At 39.5% G+C, this 19810-nt stretch overlaps 1 protein-coding gene across 2 annotated transcripts in view; it reads left to right on the top strand.

Annotated features, from left to right (window-relative positions):
- The window catches only part of TAB3 (TGF-beta activated kinase 1 (MAP3K7) binding protein 3), an 85403-nt gene extending 70234 nt beyond the window's left edge, over nucleotides 1–15169 (top strand). Inside the window, exons 9-11 of one of the 2 annotated variants that reach the window (XM_026513275.4) lie at nucleotides 1318–1401; nucleotides 7039–7140; nucleotides 10999–15169. In XM_026513275.4, the coding sequence (XP_026369060.1) occupies nucleotides 1318–1401; nucleotides 7039–7140; nucleotides 10999–11147 (335 nt within the window). In that variant the 3' untranslated portion in view covers nucleotides 11148–15169. The remainder of the gene's footprint in view (nucleotides 1–1317; nucleotides 1402–7038; nucleotides 7141–10998) is intronic. The other variant, XM_026513278.4, reaches the window with a different exon arrangement.
- Nucleotides 15170–19810: the final 4641 nt, after the last annotated feature.

Here is a 19810-nt window from a genome sequence, read left to right as displayed (position 1 = left end):
GCAGTCTGGTCACGTGAGAAGGTAGTCCCTCCAGGGACACTCGTAGCTTGAAGCAGTGGCGCTCTGCACCCTGTGGGGTGATACAGGTTATTGTTAGTGTGTTGGAAGACTGCGGCAGTCTTTGCTTGGGTGTTTTTTTAAAGCCAAACACACACTCAAACATTTGGTTAGGGTATTTATAGTAAGCCTTACGAGATCTAGAAATTAAAAATCAGCTGTAATTGAAGAAATGCAACGTCTTAAAGCACTGTGGCTTTATTTACCTTCCAAAGGGATAAAAGCATTTGTAATAGCATTTGTAATAGGACTTGCAAGGGAAACCACTGTTCACGTTTTATAAGCAAAGAGCTGCGTTTTTGGTCTCCATTGGGCAACAAAGTGTTCTTTTTGGTGCTTAAGTATTTCTAAATCTCCTTTCACACTCTGGAAAAATTTTATACCGAATTCCAATGTAAACTTTGAAGCGAGAGACTTGGGTCTAGATGCAGATCATTATTTGGATTGCTGAAAAGCAGCTTTATGGTTGGTTTCAGTGAGGAAAACTTTGTAGGGGAAAAAATCATAAACTGTTCGTTAGTGCCTGTAAGTAAGTGTGCGTAGTTACAACGCTTAATTGGAATTGTGCAGAACAAGCCGATTACAGTGATAGCTTCACAGAAGTGAAGGTAGGACCTAATGCTGCCGCTGTATCAGAACCCACGTTGGAGGAGTCATGGCAGGAGCTGGGACTGAAATCGACACGAGGCCGGGGCGTGAACTTTTTAAGAGAGTTGAAAATTTTGTGGCAAGACAGAATTCTCAGGGTTCGTTGTATTTACTATTCTGAAATTGGCACCTTATCATCTTGCTTAAATCTGTAGACAATAGTCTCCATTTCTTGAAGATAGGAATCTGTGAGCTGCTGCTATTATTATAACTTGATTCATCTTTGACTTCTCCCACCGTTAAATTTATAACGGATAACTTTTTAAGGTGAATTACGCATGAAAGAAATACTAGAAAGTAGTTCAGCCACGCTTTACTTTCTCTTCATTTACCTCCCTAAGTGTGCCACGTACATAATCCTGCTGAAAGAGACTAGCCTTGCAGTTAGAAAAATATTCTTTCAAGTGATTGATAGATCAACACTGATGTGGTAGTTTCCTTGCATCTTTTCTCATAGTGATAAAGAAAAACATTTTCAATGATAGAATAGGAATTCTGACACCCTGGAAAACAGTTTCCCGTTTCAGATATTTTATTTCTATATATTCTGTACCAAAAAAGTCAAATAGGAGAAAGAGCCTTAAATGCATGGTGATTTTATTTTCTTTGTAGGAAACTTTGATCCAAAAGCCATGAATAACTTTTACGACAACATAGAACCTGGCCCAGTCGTACCACCCAAGCCATCTAAAAAAGGTGAGTAGGGAAATGCCAGAAACATAAATATCAGAATTCTTTGAGAGTTCACCTCTGTAGCTGAAGAAATTTCCATTAGAGATGTTAACTTGTTCAGCATAAAAAAAGTTAACCATATTGATCCTGCTGTGCCAAATGTCCCCCATACTTTAAAAAGCACTTAAATTAGTAACTCCTGGAATTATTGTCAAAGGTAATTAATTTTTTAAAAACTTAAAAAAAATAGCTACATTACAATTTACTTACCTCTATAATAACTGTAATCCTAAAAGAGAATTCTTAGAAAATAAAGAGAACTTTAAAGGTCTTATGTTAGAATGTTAAGTTTGATCGGCAGTAGATCTGAGACCATTAGGTTGCAGAAGAATCCTTGTGTGCCCAACAGGTGAACATAATTAGATAGGGACTAGATGTTTTTTCATGAAGGACAAAGTAAATCCTCTGTAACCAAGTATTTGGAGGAATCACTTTTGGATCTGTTCTCTTTATTTTTATGTACCAGTGTTTAATTGGCATTTCAGTGTTTTGAAAAATTAATTTGAATTAAATTTACATCTTGAGTCATTGAATTCAGATAAATTTTTTCTGCCCTGTTCTCACTGAAGGCTCATATAGTTCTCAAGACTGAGCTGAAGTATGCATTTCATATCTCAATATATTTTGCTTTAAGCAGCTTAAGGGTGAAACATGTTAAAATCTTGTCAGAGTTACTACTCCTCAGGTAATGTATAAATTCAGTCACCTATATTTTAATTGAACAGTTTTCTATGTATTTTAAGTATTTGGTTTATGGGTTGCAGTGCAGTACTACTGCCACCATAGATGTTTCATCTAATCTGCATTTAAAATAGGATTCCTAAAAGTAAGAATCTTAGTGGATGACTTCAAAGTATTAGATTTGGCACTATGGCAACATTATATACCTTTTCAAGCTGAAAGTCACGGAGTTATGTATTTTTAATCCAAATGGTTAAAGTGATCGGTGATACATGAGTCTTTAAACTTGATGTTGCCTGAGTGTCTACTAAAGAAGCATTACCTCTTAACGATCCAACAGATAACTGATTCAAGGGCTGTTATAGAAGCATCACCCTATTTAAGGGAAGATGTTGAAAAGTTGGATAGAGGACCAAGTTGATGAGCAGACAGTGTGTCTGCCGTGAGCCATCGCATTAGCGTAAAACACTCAGGTATGGTCCAAAGGGCCCACCGTAAATAACAAAGACACTCCAATTACTTGGGAAATTTAAAGATTTTAGTGGTTATCTCCCAAGAGCTAGGAGTTAAGGTCGAGTTCTTTACTTACACATAGTTTATACAGTGGGTACAAAGAAATTTCTGAATACATACGACCTGAAGATTAATAATCAGTGACCTAAAATTCAATCTCCTTGACTTTGTTGTTCTTTCCTAGCTTAAGGTGCAAAGATAAGTAAAACTTACGAATTTATTATCAAAATCAGAAAGAAAAGATGGGTTACCTGTTAAAACAGTAAGAGAATGTCCTGAACATCTTTAAACTCAGCACTTTGTGAAATGGACGCATCTACCTAAATTGAAAACAAGATGATATAGGACCTAATAAGAGCTGTATAAAGAAATTGAATCCATTATGTTAAAAATTTTCCCACAAAGAAAACTCCAAACCCAGATGATCGCACTGGTGGGTGAATTCTGTAACACATTTAAGGAAGAGATTCTACCAATCTTACACAAATTCTTTGAGAAAATAGGGGAGGAAGGCTTACAGAGTCAGCAGAGCCCTGATTTCAAAACCTGATAAAGGATTACTTACTCTCTCCCGCCAAGAAAACAATTACAGATCAATAATCCTCCTGCACTTAAAAAATCATTAATATTCACAAAATAAATAGAAAGGGTATTATATCATGACCAAGTTTGTTTTAGCTCGGGAATGTTCTATCAACAAAGGAGAAAAAGCTCATGATCATTTTACTTGGTGTAGGGAAAGCATCTGACTAAAGTCGGCAGCCATTCCAACTAACATGGTTATTTGCAAAGACAACCTAAGGATACTAAAAAACTATCAGAACTAATCAAGGTCTTGGGATGGAAGGTCAGTATACAAGAACTGTATTTCTATATAGTAGCAAACAATTGAACAAAATTAAAAAAAGAATTACAAAACCATCAGGAATAAATCTAGCCAGTAGTATATGCTGAAAACTACAAAACATTGCCAAATTAGAGTAATACACCATGGTTGCGATTAAATCAAAAGTGGGAAACTTATTTTTCCCCTGATTTGTACATAGAATATCCAGAATCATCTGTAGAAAGAAGGGAGTTGGAAGTCTTAGCCCTAACTCACCTTAGGACTTACTATAAAGCTACAGTCATCACAGTGTGTTATTGGCATAGGGATAAAAAGTAGGTAGAGAAATGACTCTAGGTTTCCAAATAGCCCAGATGTAGACCGTCACTTACACTGCCAGCTTCTTGACCCCACCACCAAAGCAACCGATGGAGAAAGGAAAGTCATTTGAGCAGTCAGTGCTGGAGGAACTAGATAATCACATGGAAAAAGTTCTGATTCTTACCTCCTACTCTACACAAAAATCTGAGATAGGTCATACACACCTAAGTGTCGAACTAAATTATCGAGCTTCCAGAGCAAAACATAAAATAAAAGCAACTTGGGTTTAGCTTAGAATTTTTAGGACCCGGAACAGTTGGTACATTAGCCTTCATTAAAATTCAACACTTCTGCTCATCAAGAGACACTCTTAAGAAAGTGAAAAGGCAAGCCAGGGACTGGGAGAAGATATTTGAAAACATATCCGGTAAAAAAACAAAACTGGTATCTAGAATATATAGAACTTCTATAACACAGTAATAAAAGGTCAAAACATTTGAGTCAACACTTGACAGAGAAAAATGGCCAATAAGCACATGAAAGTGCTCAACTTGATTAGACATTAGAAAATGCAAATTAAAATCCTGAGATTCCTGAATAGCAGTGGTATGAAACATTCATGAGGATATAGAACAATCAGAACTCTTACACATTTCTGGTAAAAGTTTATGACCGTTTCTTAAAAAACCAAACATTCATTCACCTGCCCTGTAGCTCATCAATTCTACTTCGAAAGATTTATCCAAAAGAATTTAAAGCCTATGTCCACAAAATGGCTTGTATTAGAAGATTCATGGGAACAAACCAAGAGGCCATCAACGGATGAATGGATAAACTGACATATTCAAATCAGGGAGCAGTACACATCAACTGTTGTTAAACACAACATGGACCAACCCCAAGGACATAATGCTGAAAGAAGTAAAATACAAAAGAATGCATACTGTATGATTGTATATGTGCATTTCATAAGCTGTATTAATTTGTGTCAAAAAAAAAACCACCCCAGAACAGCTGTTACCTTTGGGAGCAGAGGTTGGGGAATAACTGGGAAAGGGCATGGGAGGATTTCATGGGCTGGTCATAATGTCTTGATTCGAATTTGGATTATTCAGGTGTATATGCATTCGTCGAAACTCCTCAGATGGCTTGTCTATTTCATCGTGTAAGTTTTACCTTGAAAACTCACAAAGAAATAAAAGGAAAATTTCTTGAGCTGGTGTGATAAGTCAGCTGCCAGGAGCCCATATACTCGGTGTTCTAGTGGTGGTGATATTAGTGTGGCAGGCGGTCATACTGCCTGCAGTCTTTGAGACCAGCACCATGTGTTTGAGGTGGGGAGCTCGTGTTTGGCTCAGCTAGGAATGGTGCAGGGCTTGCATTATGAGGTTTCTGTAATGGTAAGCTTCGTTGGGCTCTCTACAAATACTTATATACAAAAAAAAAAAAAAAAAAAACCAAACCCTCTATTCTGTGGCACTTTGAAATCAAATTTTGCTAAAGCTGATAATTACAGCTAACGCTGAGGGACCATCCAATTAAGTTCCAATTGCAATCAACTTCTACATTATGTAGCAAATGCTCAGTATTTAGATGGCTTATGTAGATAGACGCTTGATGCCACAAAGTTAAGACATGACTCCTCCCCCAAGCAGCTTCTCTGCTACGTGTACAGTTTTGAGTAGATGAGAGAACTAACAGCTTCACTATAAATGAATCTCTACTATAGAAATCCAATTGAGCTTTCATTATATGTACTGTTGGTTAGAGTATAAAATAGTATTATGTACCCCTTATAATTTTTATACCTTTCACCTCTTAAAATTTATGAATAGAACTTAATGCTACAATTCCTTAAGAAGGCTTTTCATTACATTTCTAAAAGCTATTTGATTTTCTCTATGAAGTCAAATTTGTTTTCTTCTAAGCATTTGCAGATTTTTAAACTAAAGTGGCCTCTTCTAAAAAAAAAAAGTTTATGTGGTTTAATGTAGATTTCCTTGTAGTATCACCTAATTTAAGATTAAATAACTGGTAGAATTGATTTATGGGTTAGAATAAATGTCTTGGAGTTATTACAGACATATACTGTAAATCCAAGTGGAATATGGATCTTTGTCTGACGTACGGTAATAAAAAGGAGAAAGAAAAAGAAGGAAAAAGAGGGAGACCCAGAAGCCTTTTTGGACTGAACCTGGTATTGAAGCAGTGCCGTGTACATGTAAGCGCCCCGGCTGACTCAGCAAGTCTTCCCCCAGCTGTCCCTGTAACACAGTGGTGAGAGCATCGACCTTGGTGTCCCACTACTGGAGCGTGTGTCTGGGTTGTCTTGGCCACCGGACCTTGTTCAGATCTACTCTGTGCACCAGAAAGGTGATCAGTCCAGATGCTTCATAGTTTATGTATTTTACAGGGCTGTTTTAAGAGTCTGTGAGAGTAAGTATGTGACACTATGAAAGTGCTTTACAAATTTAATAGAACTGGACACTATTCTCTGGAGCCTAAGGAGACCATTTTCTCTGCTTTTGTGTACTCTGATAAGGGAGTGTTTAAGTACCTAGGCACCACGCTTAGAATTCTGGAGCACTGATTTCCAGAGGTGGATCGTACTAGGGGATTGTTCATATGCGCTCTGAACTAATCAGAAAATACAAGATCTTTCTTTGGTTCTTAAGGGCAAATGATACCAAGTCTTAATACAAAGAAAGAACTACTTACTAATAATGCATAAATTACTAGAGACAAAATTCTAGCAAGAAATTGGGATGCCTGCAGTCCGTATTATTTTGAGTTCTGATTTTTTTCAGTTATTGCTACTCCTTCCTACTCTTTAATTATGAAGTACTGTAGTTTTATATTATTTTAATAGATTCTCTGGCTAGCCTTGCACATCCTGTACTTTCAACCCATGGTTTTCTAATAACTGCTGCTTACTAAGGCAATTGCTCGAGTATCATCTTCCACATTTTGCCCTTACATTGACATTTAATTACTCTGAGTTTGCACTAGGAAAATTAGGCATTGATTCCAAGTAATTGTAGAGGGTGGAAAAAGTTCTAAGAGCACTGTTCTGTATAGGTTGTAAAAGCAATATTAAATTCGGCACTTACCCTCACAGGAGAACTTAAAGGTATCATGAAGTAATAGAAAGGGTAAACACGCAACCGTGCATGTCCCATGGGAGATCCTTGGGAGCCTGTCCACTCTTCTCATGGATGGCTTTAATCCCTTTTCTCCTGGCTTTGCTTCTTTTCATGCAGATTCGTCAGACCCTTGCACAATTGAGAGGAAAGCCCGAAGAATTAGCGTGACGTCCAAAGTACAGGCAGACGTCCATGACACCCAGGCAGCAGCTGCTGAGGGTTCGTACTTGTGTGTCCGGATTTTGTGCACAAAGTCCAAAGACACGTGTTCGCCCATGGGGAGTTACCACCAGTAAAGGCCGACTTCGCCCCCCCCCCCCCTTTAAAAAATTACTCCCTCCAAGCACCTGGCTGGTTCAGTTGGTGGAGCTTGTGACTCTTATCTCGGGATTTTGAGTTTGAGCCCCACATTGGGTGTAGAGATTACTTTAAAAAAATCATTCTCTCTGCTGAGTTTCTAAGGCTGTGCTGTCCAATAGAAATATAACACAAGGCAGATACCGGAAGTAGTTAATGCAGTGGATGCAAAGTCGTACTTCAATATGGAGTCAATATAAAGTAGCGAGATATTTTACATTCTTGATTTCGTACAACATCTTTGCAAGCTGGTGTACAGTTTACACTTAGAGCACATCTCAGTTCACAGTGGTCACATTTCAAGTGGCCAGTAGTCACTATACTGGACAGATTGCTCTAATGATAGCATCTAGAAAACAAGGCCAAGTAATTAAATAACTTGGAGTGGGAAGTTATAAAATCCAGAACTTTCACTTTTCCGATGCTTCCTGAATTTTACCCTGGGATTCAGTTGAAATAAGGGTTCTAAAAATACTGTCTATGGATGTTTGAGTTTATGCAAGTAGGACTATGTAATATAAACAGTATTGGTGAAACTGTTGATTTTTGATATTTTTGAGGATGGTTATTTTTATGGAAATCTGGCCTATTAACCCATTTAAAAATAGTCTTTTTTTTTTAAGTTTATTTTTTTAGTTCTCTCTACACCCAGCGTGGAGCTTTGACTCATGACCCGAAGATCAAGAGTCACATGCTCTTCTCACTGAGCCAGCCAGGCGCCCCTAAAAATAATTAGTCTTGAAAAACGTACTGACTTCAGTTTTCATTTGTGTATAAATATGCATCTTTTAAGGTTTTTTTTTTTCTATGCGGCCTGAAATATTTTGCTTTTTAAACAGTCCATAAAAAGACAAGATTTTACAACTAAATCAAATGAAAACGGACATCCAAAATGTCTTTCGGGTTTTAGATGCTTCTAGTTAAACAGTACTTCCCTATGATGAGCAGTGTCTTACCAACAATAATTCTAACTTAGGCGCCTTTAAAATTTTTTGGATAAGTTACTTCAGAGTGACTTTATTCCAGATTACATCATTACGGTCCTGAGGGGACAACTGTGCCACCGCCAGACATGCCTCTTTGGCATAAAGGCAGGAGAGGCTCTGACCACAGAGTAGAAGTTACCCTTTCCTAAGGAACAGCTACATCGCTAAAGGCAATCTCCGTCGAGAAGTGCCTCCCTGCTCCCAGAGAGCCTTGGGACTCAGCAGCAGAGAAGGGCGCTGACTGAAATCTAGGTAGCAGTCAGGTAACCCCCCTCCTCACTGGCTTCCCCTGCCCTCCCCCAGCGTCCTTCTTTTGTCTTCAGCTGCAGATGGTATTTTAAGCGGCAGCTTGGCCCCCTTTGGGGAGTTCGTTTTCCTAGGTCTCTGCCCTGTGTGAGGTACACATGCTAATGAACTTAGCTTCTTCTCTGTTAGTTTGTCTTTTATTACAGGGGGGGCTCAGGCAAGAATTCAGAAGGACAGAGGGGAAGTTGTTTCTACTTTGCGTACGGTAGCAGACAATGAGGAGGAGCCCCAAGTAGCCTGCGTTAGTTCGGTTAAAAGAGGTTGTGCGGTTACTTAGGGAGTTTAGAAAATAAAATTTAAGGCTAGGTTTGGAGTTCCACTTCATGAAGTAAAAGGTCGCCTGTTCCAGAAAAGTATAAAAGTGAGTTTTTAGAGCCTCTTTATTAAAAACCAACAGCAGTACGGTTTAAGTGTTCACCTTTTAGGAGATCAAAATACCCTGAAAACCAAAGAGTGTTGTAGGAGAGAGGACCTTTCTGGAAACGGCATGCAGAACACTTTTCCTCTAAAAGAAGGCTATAACAGTTAAATGTGCTTTTTATTCTTCCATATTGTACAAAAAAGAAAACTATCAAGTCTTTGTGTTTTGGAGTCATGAGCCAAAAGATACAAGGTGGGTGATAATGGTCACTCAGATTGCCAGTGGAGGCCAGAGAAACAAACCCATTTTCCTTTTTATAGTTCTAGGAATAGGTTGATGAACCCAGTGGTTTTCTATTCTACTGTAACGAACATCTCCTTCCTGTTTCCACCTGAGCCTTATTACCTGTTGTAAGGTTCGAGGTCTAAAACTCAGTTCTCTCTACGTCTTGGGGAATGTTCACACCAGCCATTGATCATGAAATACAAATGGCTAAGCACAAGCCGGCTCATTAATTTCCAGTGGAAGATAGACTGAACCCCAGATGGTAACTGATTAAAGCTTTACATCTTAGTTTCTTCTGTGACCCACTTAGGTAGGCTGCCTACCTTAGATCTTAATCTCATTTGCCGTTCACAGTGATGATCCATAGTTTTATAGGTAAATTCTCCCAGCCTCCTGGCCACACTCCAGGTTCCAGGGGGAATTCCACCCAGATATCGTTAGCCTCCTAGGCACTGCCGCCACTTTCAGTAGGGACTGCTCCTAAAAAGCAGGATTTATAAATTAACTATCAAAGCAAAGAGCCTTTTTTGAGCTCAGGGCCAGAGGGATGAGAATCTAGGAGGAATCTAAGTTTCAAGTATTTTTTGTTAAAGATTTTATTTATTTGACAGAGAGCACAAGCACGGGGAGCAGCAGGCAGTGGGAGAAGGAGGCTTCCCGCTGAGCAGAGAGCCCGACATGGGGGGCTCGATCCCAGGACCCTGGGATCATGACCCGAGCCGAAGGCAGACACTTAACCCACCGAGCCACCCAAGTTTAAAGGATTTTTAAAGAAAACCCTGAGGACCAAGGCGCCTGGGTGGCTCAGTCAGTTAAGCCCCTGCCTTCCACTCAGGTCATGATCCCAGCATCCTGGGATCTTGTGAGGCTCAGGCTCCCTGTTCGTCCTCTCCTTCTGCCTCCCCCACCCCCCGCTCGTGCTTTTTCAAATAAAATCTTAAAAAAAAAGGGGCGCCTGGGTAGCGCAGTCGTTAAAGCGTCTGCCTTCGGCTCAGGGCGTGATCCTGGCGATCCGGGATCGAGTCCCACATCAGGCTCCTCCGCTGGGAGCCTGCTTCTTCCTCTCCCACTCCCCCTGCTGTGTTCCCTCTCTCGCTGGCTGTCTCTCTGTCACATAAATAAATAAAATCTTTAAAAAAAAAAAAAAAATCCTGAGGACCCACCCAAGGTTGCGAGCATTTTATATTGCTAGATATAGACATGTTTAAAAAACTGTCTGAAAGACCTCGTAATGACAAAAAAATCTGAGAATAAAAAACAATCACACTGAATGAATTTAGCTTTCATGAATAACTGTAGAGTGTCTCTCTTTTAACCATTCTGGGAGCAACTTAGGAACCGTTGCTGTCACTGTGAACATTATCAAACAACACATGTACACTGTAATGCTGCGGGTCTCCTGGAAGGAGGCCGACATCCCAGCGGATGTTGAATACAGTGTGGCCACGACTCCGAGGGGGCGTGTCCTGGGACGCTGAAGTCGTGGGGGGCGCAGAATTTCATATGCTGGGTGACATTTCTCCTTCTGTTCATTTGGCTAGAATACAGCATAACCACTGTCTGTGGGTAATGAATGAGGAAGGTGATCTATCTAGGACCTCTGTTTATCTTCTTCAACCAAGTACAGTTTGTATCATAAACTTCCTGTTCTAGTAGCTATGGATGACGTTCATTGGCTTTCACCTTAGGTCAAGTAAGAAACTTTTTTTGGTAATTTTTCAGTTTTGATTATACTTGGAAGAATTCAGTCTCTTTTTCTCTCTTGATCCTCACTTCCCTCAGAGCATCTAACTGGCTCCACACAGAGTCCCCGGACACAAGCCCGCGACGAAGACTATGAGGGGGCCCCGTGGAATTGTGATAGCTGCACCTTCCTGAACCACCCTGCGCTGAACCGCTGTGAGCAGTGCGAGATGCCGCGGTACACTTGAACTCCCAAGAGTCCACGTCGACCTGCCAGAGAAACCAGGAGCACCCACTAGAAGAAAAGGAAACCTTGGGAGTCTGTTCCGCCGGGGGAGGAGCAGCACCCCTGGAGGGCTCGCGCTCACTCAAGAAAAACAGGGAGTTCTCTTTGTTTCGTGCTTTCGTTTTTTCCTTTCTTAACTCATTGCAGAGTGCGATAGAAAGGGATACTTGAAACTGGGAAGGGATTCACTCCTGAAGGAATGTACACAGAGAAGTCAAGAGCTCTTCTGTGGAAGCCCAGTTGTTCAAGTTCCTGCTGAGCGGCCCTTACTTTATAAACTAGAACTTGAAATCATGTGTTACAGTGTACGCAGACAAACTGTGAATTCCCAGAGCAGACTTACCTGGTCACAGCTCTCTGGAAAACCAAGGTTCCCCATGCTTCTTCCCGCTGTTTCCTACTGAAGAGAAGGACAGGAAAAAGCACCCAGAATATGACTTTTTTTTTTTTTTGGGGCAAAATAATAAGGGTATTTGTAATTGCTGCTTTTTTCAGAGGTAATTTCAAACACACACAGTGGCTTAAAATGTGATTTGTAGCAGTCAGGAATGAGGCATATTGTGCCCTTCATTCAAAAGTACAATCAGAAGTGATAAGATCCCTTTTAGTTGTACAATAATTCAATTCATCAAGCTAAAGCAACACTGGTAACTAAGACCTAATTATGTCACATAATAAATTAATTTTTATGTTACTGCATGCTTTTATTAGGCCATTGGCTTTAAAAATAACAAGTCCTTACCAAGTACGATTTTATGAATGACCTTCTCGTAAAACTGCGCTTTGCCAATAGCACAGTGAATGTATGCCAAATGTAAATCCATTCCAGAATCCATTCGGAAATCTTGAGCTCAGCTGTGGTTCTGTAAGAAATGTTTGCAGTCCATAGGGCCTTTTTTTTTTTCCTCCTTCCAATTTTGTGATGCATTCACGATGTTTACAGCACAGCGTTTTGTGCCAGAATCCTTCCTTAGCTGAAAAAAAAAAAAAAAAAGAATCAACATTAGCTGTTCAGTACAGATTGATTTGTACATGTTAATAAACCAGTGTGAAGGAAATTGCAGTTGGCCAAGGTCATAAAGTTGTACACTGCGTTACTTGGGAGGAAGAGAAGGCTAGTCAAGAAACAGGATTCAGAGAAAGGTGAACGCAAAGGACTTTAAAACTAAGAACTGTTTCAACTTAACATACTGTATTCAGAGATAATACTGAGTTTGTTCAAGTAGTTCAGGTGATACTAAAGCACTCTTTGTTTATGAAACCCCAACTTTAGGGCATGAATAACTGAAGAGATAAAATCAAGTGACTCACTAGGGTGCACCACTGGAAAATTATTAATAGGACATTTAATTAAGGTCTCTATCACTGTTGAATTTCCTTTCTAGCTCAGAATTGGATTTTGGAATCTTCCCGTTATTTGGGTGAAAATAAACAGCAATAAAAGCAGTGGGGCTTCTAATCCTAAAGGATTTTACCAGAGGTTTTAACTTGAGGACTATCCACTCTCCCATACTGTGTGCCCTGCTGCGCGTGCGTGCACACACACTCTCACACTCGCACAGACTCTTGAAGCCGTCATTGTATTCTACTTTAGAAGTGATATCTGGCAGATCTGGAAAAACAAGCTGCACTTAATAGTATAATGAAACCAAAAGCTTAATAACCCATCATTTTCCATCAAAATCATCTAATTTCACACTCGACCTACAGCTTTGAAAAGGTGGTTTTTTTCCCCTAGGTGGAAAATCCCCCCCCCCTAAAATATCCACTTGTCTCACAAAAGTATGCATGGCTATGTGATGACACTGATAAAACATCTCTCATAAAACTGTGGCAAAACTGTGAAAATAATGGTGAGAAAACAGATGGGCTTAAAAGCATTGACCTGAAAACTGCATTCTTTAAAGGTTTCTGTGACGCTGGTATCTGTCAGTCTCCAGTCGCCATCTCTCAGTCCTGCTATTCTGTAATACGCCAATGCCTTCACCTCTGTATGGTTTCGTATCTCTTTAGTGATGACCAACCCCACTTGGTGTTAAATAACAATTTAGGGGCAAACTATATATACTGCTTGGTGTTCTAGCTAAAGGTTTACCAGTATTCTTAGATCTGCTGAAGCGGCAGCAGTTAACTTGGCACTTGTCGGTTGAGAATGAAAGTAGCATGTATGGAAACAGTCGGATGCTTTATTAAAACCATGTAGATGACTTTACAACTATTGCATGAACACACATCCAGGTTAATAAGCTGTTCTCATACAGTAGATGCATGGTTCCAGTCCTTTGGTGATCTATCTAGTAAATCATTGTTTTCACCTGCCAGGAAAAAGCAGCAACCAGTCTGATAGGTGTAGAGGGTGGGGTAGGAGACATCAGAGCTGGATTTTAAAGACGTTTCGTCTGTGTTCATTTCTGGTTGTGCAGAAGTTTCATACGCCAACATAGGCTGTATGCAGTTTTTAAAGTAAGCAAAATTGTTTTACACGGACAAATTTGGTGTGCTTAACTGTGTCCCCTGTATATACTTCTTGCCCGTGACCGCTTTAAGCAAGGCTTCCGTCCGCTTTCAAGGTGCCTTTTCAAAAGGATCTCCTAGTCAGCTGGACGTGCGCGTGCGGCCGGCCTCGCGGCGGGGGACAGGAGACGGGCGGTGCCGTCTGCTGCGGTACTCCGGCTCTTTGGGTCCGTTGGTGCACTTCGTGTTTCTAGTAAACTTAAAACGACTAGTTTGATTATCTGGTAACATAGGCCTGACGATACATGTCACACTATTTCATGGTTTTGTAAACTGGGTTTTTAGAAAGCACATTCGTTGTTTTGTTAAAAGTACATCGCCCCTTAACTTTTGGACTAGGTCTGAAGAGTTTCAAGTGGGAGTGGAGGAGCCAGAAACTTTCTAAGCATTGTCAGATGTTTGGAATTGATAATGACCTTGTACGCGAGAGCAAAAGGCAGGGGGTTTTAAAGAAACAGAAGAACTGCGTTGTAGAAAAGGTAGTTTTAAAGAAGACAAAGGATGATGGGGAAAGTGTTGCTAATTTGTTTATTTCCCTGAACGAAATGGGAAGTGTGATGAGCAGTTTAATTTTTAAGGAGCTGGTCTCGATTTTAGTACTTTTTAATTATTAAAAAAAATTGTTTCCGTAAATTTTGTCATTGTTTTGTCCCCGTTATTGAGGGTTCATATCCAACTTTCTGTGGCAACTCCGTTTTATATAGTATTTTAAAAGGTAACTGTAATGTCTTTGACAGTATAAACAAAAAGCAAGGATATAAGGCATAGAAAATTTGTCCTTTGAAATTATCAGTGATGTATCCTGGAATGTGAAGATGTTCCTTCATAAATTTGATTTAATATTGTAACCACTGTTCAGACTTTGAATGAATCCATGTTACAGTGTGTGTCTGTATATTGGTCGAGCAAGAAAAATGACCATTGAAATGTTACTATAAAAAATCAGAATAAATTGGGCACTGTCTGTTGCACCACTACTGTATCTTTTTGAAAGAATTAACAGTATTTTCTTATTGTAAAAGTTAATTCTGATGATGTTTTCACATGCACTAGACCTGCATTTTTTTTCTTTATTATTTGCATCCCCAAATATTTAATACAAGTAGATTTTGCATGGCTTGGGCATTCAGAGATTAATAGGATGATGACTCGATCTTAGTTTCTAAAGCCATGAAAAGTTGCTTTGAGACTGAACAATTCTGAATTCTTATTTATAATGACACCCAATGTCCATGTTTCCCTACTGTAAAAGAATTGATCAGTTTCTTCATTAAAACAGCAAGAACTTATTAAATCTTGTAAATACCATGTTTCTTTTAGATTTCTGTGTATGCTGTGAATCATTATTTTGAGGTGAAATTGTACAAAGGCATTTTAAAAGGCTATGCATGCATCGTACTTCCAAACAGTACATATTCGGAAAGTCAAAGATTCCTGCAAAATAAATTAATAAACTAAAAGCAAACACTACATTCTGCATCTTTTCTGTGTAGTTAGAAATGATTTATAGCATCAAACTAGTCCACCACATAATTTTCTAGACTGAAATACGCTGTCTCAAAAACGTAATCTTCCATATTTCTGTTCCCCTATTAGAATGCGTTGTAATGTTAGATTTGGGGTATTAAGTGTACATGAACTTTAAAAATTGGGTAGAAGGATATATAAGCAAATTTTATGAAAACAGTGGAATACGTGAGGAACTTAAATAATGAGTAATTTTAATTTTTTTCTTTATCATTTGTAGCTACAGTTGACCCTTGAACAATACGGGTTTGGACTGCATAGATCCACTTATGTGTGGGTTGTGATAGTGCAGTACAGTACTACAGATGTGTTTTGTCTTATGATTTTCCTTATACTTCTTTTCTCTAGCGTGCTTTAGTGAAGCAATACAGTATATGATACATAAAACATATAAAATATGTGGTGAATGACTATTTATCTGTAAGGTTTCCAGTCAACATTAGACTCTTAAGTTTTGGGGACCCAAAAGTTACATGCAGATTTACAACCGTGCACTGCTTCAGTGCCCGCTAACCCCCATGTTGTTCAAGGGTCACCTGTTGTTCTTCCAAGACAAATTGTCCAAGGCCTTGACCCTCATCTTGCTAGAGTCTGTAGTCAGCCTTCCAACATTTGCACAGCAACCAGCACAGATGAATTCTAGTAGCTAGCCTTTTCAGGGAGTAAGCATATTTGAAGTCAAAACAATTTCTGTGTTCTTTTAATCTATGAAAATTCATACACCCAAATACAAAAAGAATTGTAGAATGATCCTTCATTTGCTCATTACCTGGCTTCCAAAATTATCCCTCTATAAGCAATTGTATTTCATCTGCATTCTCATTTCCCCCACGCTCTGATTATTTTGAAACAAATCCCAGGCATCATAGCAATTCATCTATAAACTTTTTTTTTTTTTAACATAAGCACCATATACTCCTATCGCACCTTACAAAACATTATCATATATCCTGTGTTAAATTTTCCAAGTAGCTTTTTTTTTTTTCCCATAGGTCTCATTAGGGTCTGAGGAGAATTCTTGAAATTGTTGTGCCTTACACCTTGAAGCTACACAAGTGTTTTCTCTCCATATCTAAAATCATAAAGAAACTTTCCCTCATTAATATTTGGTTACTTCCCCACCACATCTTACAGTAAGTAAAGTAATGCATAGAAAGAAAATCCAAGACAACTTTAAAAACAGTTGGCGGACTATTTTTCTTATTCCCCTGCTCCCTTTCTTATGAGGCATCTGTGAGACCTACATGATCGCCCTATAATCCCATAATCTTTATCATTATTTCTCTATAGGTATTGAGTCGCCCAGTTTTCCATACAGGAGTCTGGGGCACTGTTGGGTGCAGGGTGTTTGTCTCCCACCTGCATTCCCCCAAAGACTTCCTATTTAACTTTGCTCTGTTGGCCTTTTCCTAGGATGCTGTCCCGGCCATGTTTTGTGATGGGGTTTCAAAGGTTTTAATGGGATAGAGAGTATGTGGGTGATATTATGGTTCACCAGTTCCAGGTTCTGCTATCAGGCAAACCACCTCCCTTTTTCCTGCCTCTTGGAATTTGATGGGTATGCTTCTGACTGCCCTTTCTTGACATTCCGGTGGTTAAATACAGAGTGCGGGGAAAATCGGGTCCTTTTCACACAGCCTTGCTTCCTCAAGTTTTGCGTTGTGGTTTGGGAACAAAGTGCTCATTATTCTAGATTACTTTGCTTGGTTTTGACTTACTTGTGCCTTAATTCTCTTGGGGACCCAGGTAGTTTCAGGGAGTACAACTGCAGTGGTCAAGAACCACTTATATTTATAGCCTTTTAAAAATCCCATCTTCCAATTTTGATTTCTTATAAATCACTAAGAATAAATAGTCTGCCCTGGGTAGGTTAGGCCTAATTAAAAAAAAAAAAGATCTTTGGGTTAAGCCTAATTGAAATTGCTTGCATTCCTTATACACTTAGGCAAGGAATCAAACAGTCACACGTGGCAGGGGAACTCCTATTTTAAGATTACGATTAAAGTTTCCCTTTCCAAGTTCTAAAATAACTAATGAAAACATCTTTAATGGTTGGAGAACAGGAAACGATGTTCTGGGGGTCAGAAATGACAAGGTACAGCTGGGGACATACTGAAGGCAGTAGCAACCAGGATCAGCAAGGCCACAGTTCCCGTCACCAATGAAGGTCATCAAGGAAATCTACAGAGCACATCTATGGGACTCCCCAAGAGAGCCTGTGAAGACCCCCCAGCTCTGGGCAGCAGAAAAACGCAAGAATAAGTGTGCTGGACAAGAAGCACTGAGACTGTGGCTTTTCTCTTTGTCTCACTTGCACCATGGTTTCATTCAATAAGCAAGGCCGTTAAGGCAGTAGTTTGGCCAGGTAACTTCCAGCTACCACAAGGAACATGGAGGAAAAATGGGCTTCGCCTAGCTGAGGATTCCAAGGAACAATTTTCAACTTCCCCGGAGGTACGGTACCTAAAGCAGTGCCCGCTGGTTCTTGCTTTACCGAATGGCTACAAACAAAGGGTCAGCTGAACATGCACTTTCCCTGTCTTTCCTGCGCTCTGTCATCAAGCAGTTTCTCATCGAGGAAAACCCACAGGAAAAAGTACAAAGCTTTAGCTTTTTCATTAAGGATTAAAAGATCTGAGCACTGGGATCCACATAATCTTTTTAAAGATTCCTTAAGAATCAGTCAATGGGTGAAAAGATTTAGCATCCTAAAAGAAAGACCGCATCCTACAGAATCAGAGCAAAAAACTTTAATTTCTAATTTTAATTCCAAACAAGATTTACAGGGATGTGATACACTCTCAGAAAGGATCAATCAGATCAAAAAATGGTTTCCTTCAAATGAAAACTGGTTTTACAAAATCCTGAACTACAAATACAGGTAGTGAAACTTAAGAAACGTGAGTCAATAGAAAATTATTCTAGAATTCAGAAGAAAGATGAAGCTAACACCACAAATACGAAATCTAGATCTAGGAGAATTAAAAAAGAAGAAATGACACAACAAATAGGAGAGAAGCAACAAATAAAATAGAAACATGGTGGGAGTGTTAAAAAAAATAGTACCTACAAACAAAAGTGACATCAGAATTCTGCATTTCTGCTAAACTTGAACAGAACTCTGAGAATGCAAAGCAAATAGTATTAGAATCAGCTTAATGAAACCTCCATGTAATAAATTTATCCCATATGAACTAAATGTTCTTTCAAAACAAACATTTACCAAAAAAAAAAAAAAAAATCCAGAAAACTGCCGGTTTGGGGTTTTTGTTTTTGTTTTTTAAAGATTTTATTTATTTATTTGACAGAGAGAGACAGAGAGGGAACACAGGCAGGGGGAGTGGGAGAGGAAGAAGCAGGCTCCCAGTGGAGCAGGGAGCCCGATGCAGGGCTCGATCCCAGGACCCTGGGATCACGCCCTGAGTGGAAGGCAGACGCTTAACAACTGAGCCACCCAGGTGCCCCAAAACTGCAGTTTTTAAAGCAATTATATAGGCCACATTTTTCTGACAGCAAAACATTAAATCTACAAACAAATCAAGCCGCCAGAAAGAAAACTAAAAAACTCTTTGAAATAACTTTTGACTAAAAACTGGAATTAAGAATCAGATTTAGTTCAGGCAAATCCTTAACAAGGGGCATTAGCAAAGATATTACCTGACACTAAAAAGAAGGCTTTCAACTCCCAGAAAACAGGACAGAATAAAACAGTACAGTATCTGTGTTTTAGAGTATATCTTTTTAAAAAATTTCTACATGCAGATAAATTGTCTGCACCTGTAAGAGAACAAGTTGCACAAAGAAATGATAATGCAGAACCCCATGAAATACATTTCCGGCACAGGATGTCTTTGTGCCAACTCAAACAGTGAAAGAGAAATGTGGAAAATCGCAGCTCAACTATACTCTGAAAGAACGTGCTGTATCTAATACGGCTAGTGTCAAGAATCCTGATGGAGAGCGCGCCAGGAAAAAGCTGAATCAGAGAGCGAGGTTTCCCCGCTATCCAGAAGTCCAGCATCCCTATGAAAGCTTCTATAAGCTGAAATGGCATAAAGGGAAGAAGCAGTCACCATTAATTCATATGAGACCGTTTTTGAGCACTCCCAGACCCAAAAATAACCTCTTTTAAGGTTTTTCTGATACCTTAGGACACATCTTGCTAATAGATACACACGCACGTATATGTATATGTGTACGTATATGTGTATGTATGTATCAGGATCAAGCGCAGAGGCTCACAGAGTTCAAAGCTATGGCGGCTTGATGCTGAGACGCTCAGTGCGGTTCCCAGGGAGGACGCTTGGTGGGGCCCCTCTCACCACTCGGGTCGCGTGCTGCTCAACATCTTTCATTTTCTGCCTTTTTTGGTAAAAATTAGTCCTCTTCCGATTTCTTTTGGTTAGCAAAACCATGTATGAATGCAAGTCTTTTGTAAAAGCAAAGTGGTGTATCACAAACTTTTGAGGGGCCAGATACACCCATATCCCAAGGCCAGGCTGCTGTGGAACATACACGGATAAGTGTTTCTACAAGCCAAGAGCTTGGGAAGGTATGTGAGTGTCTATGTAGGAGTCCAGCTCT

Source organism: Ursus arctos, chromosome X, assembly GCF_023065955.2.
Source record: "Ursus arctos isolate Adak ecotype North America chromosome X, UrsArc2.0, whole genome shotgun sequence".
In the NCBI taxonomy this organism is placed as follows: Eukaryota; Metazoa; Chordata; class Mammalia; order Carnivora; family Ursidae; genus Ursus; species Ursus arctos.
The sequence above is the reverse complement of the archived record's forward strand: the minus strand, read 5'-3'. Positions and strand labels throughout refer to the sequence as shown.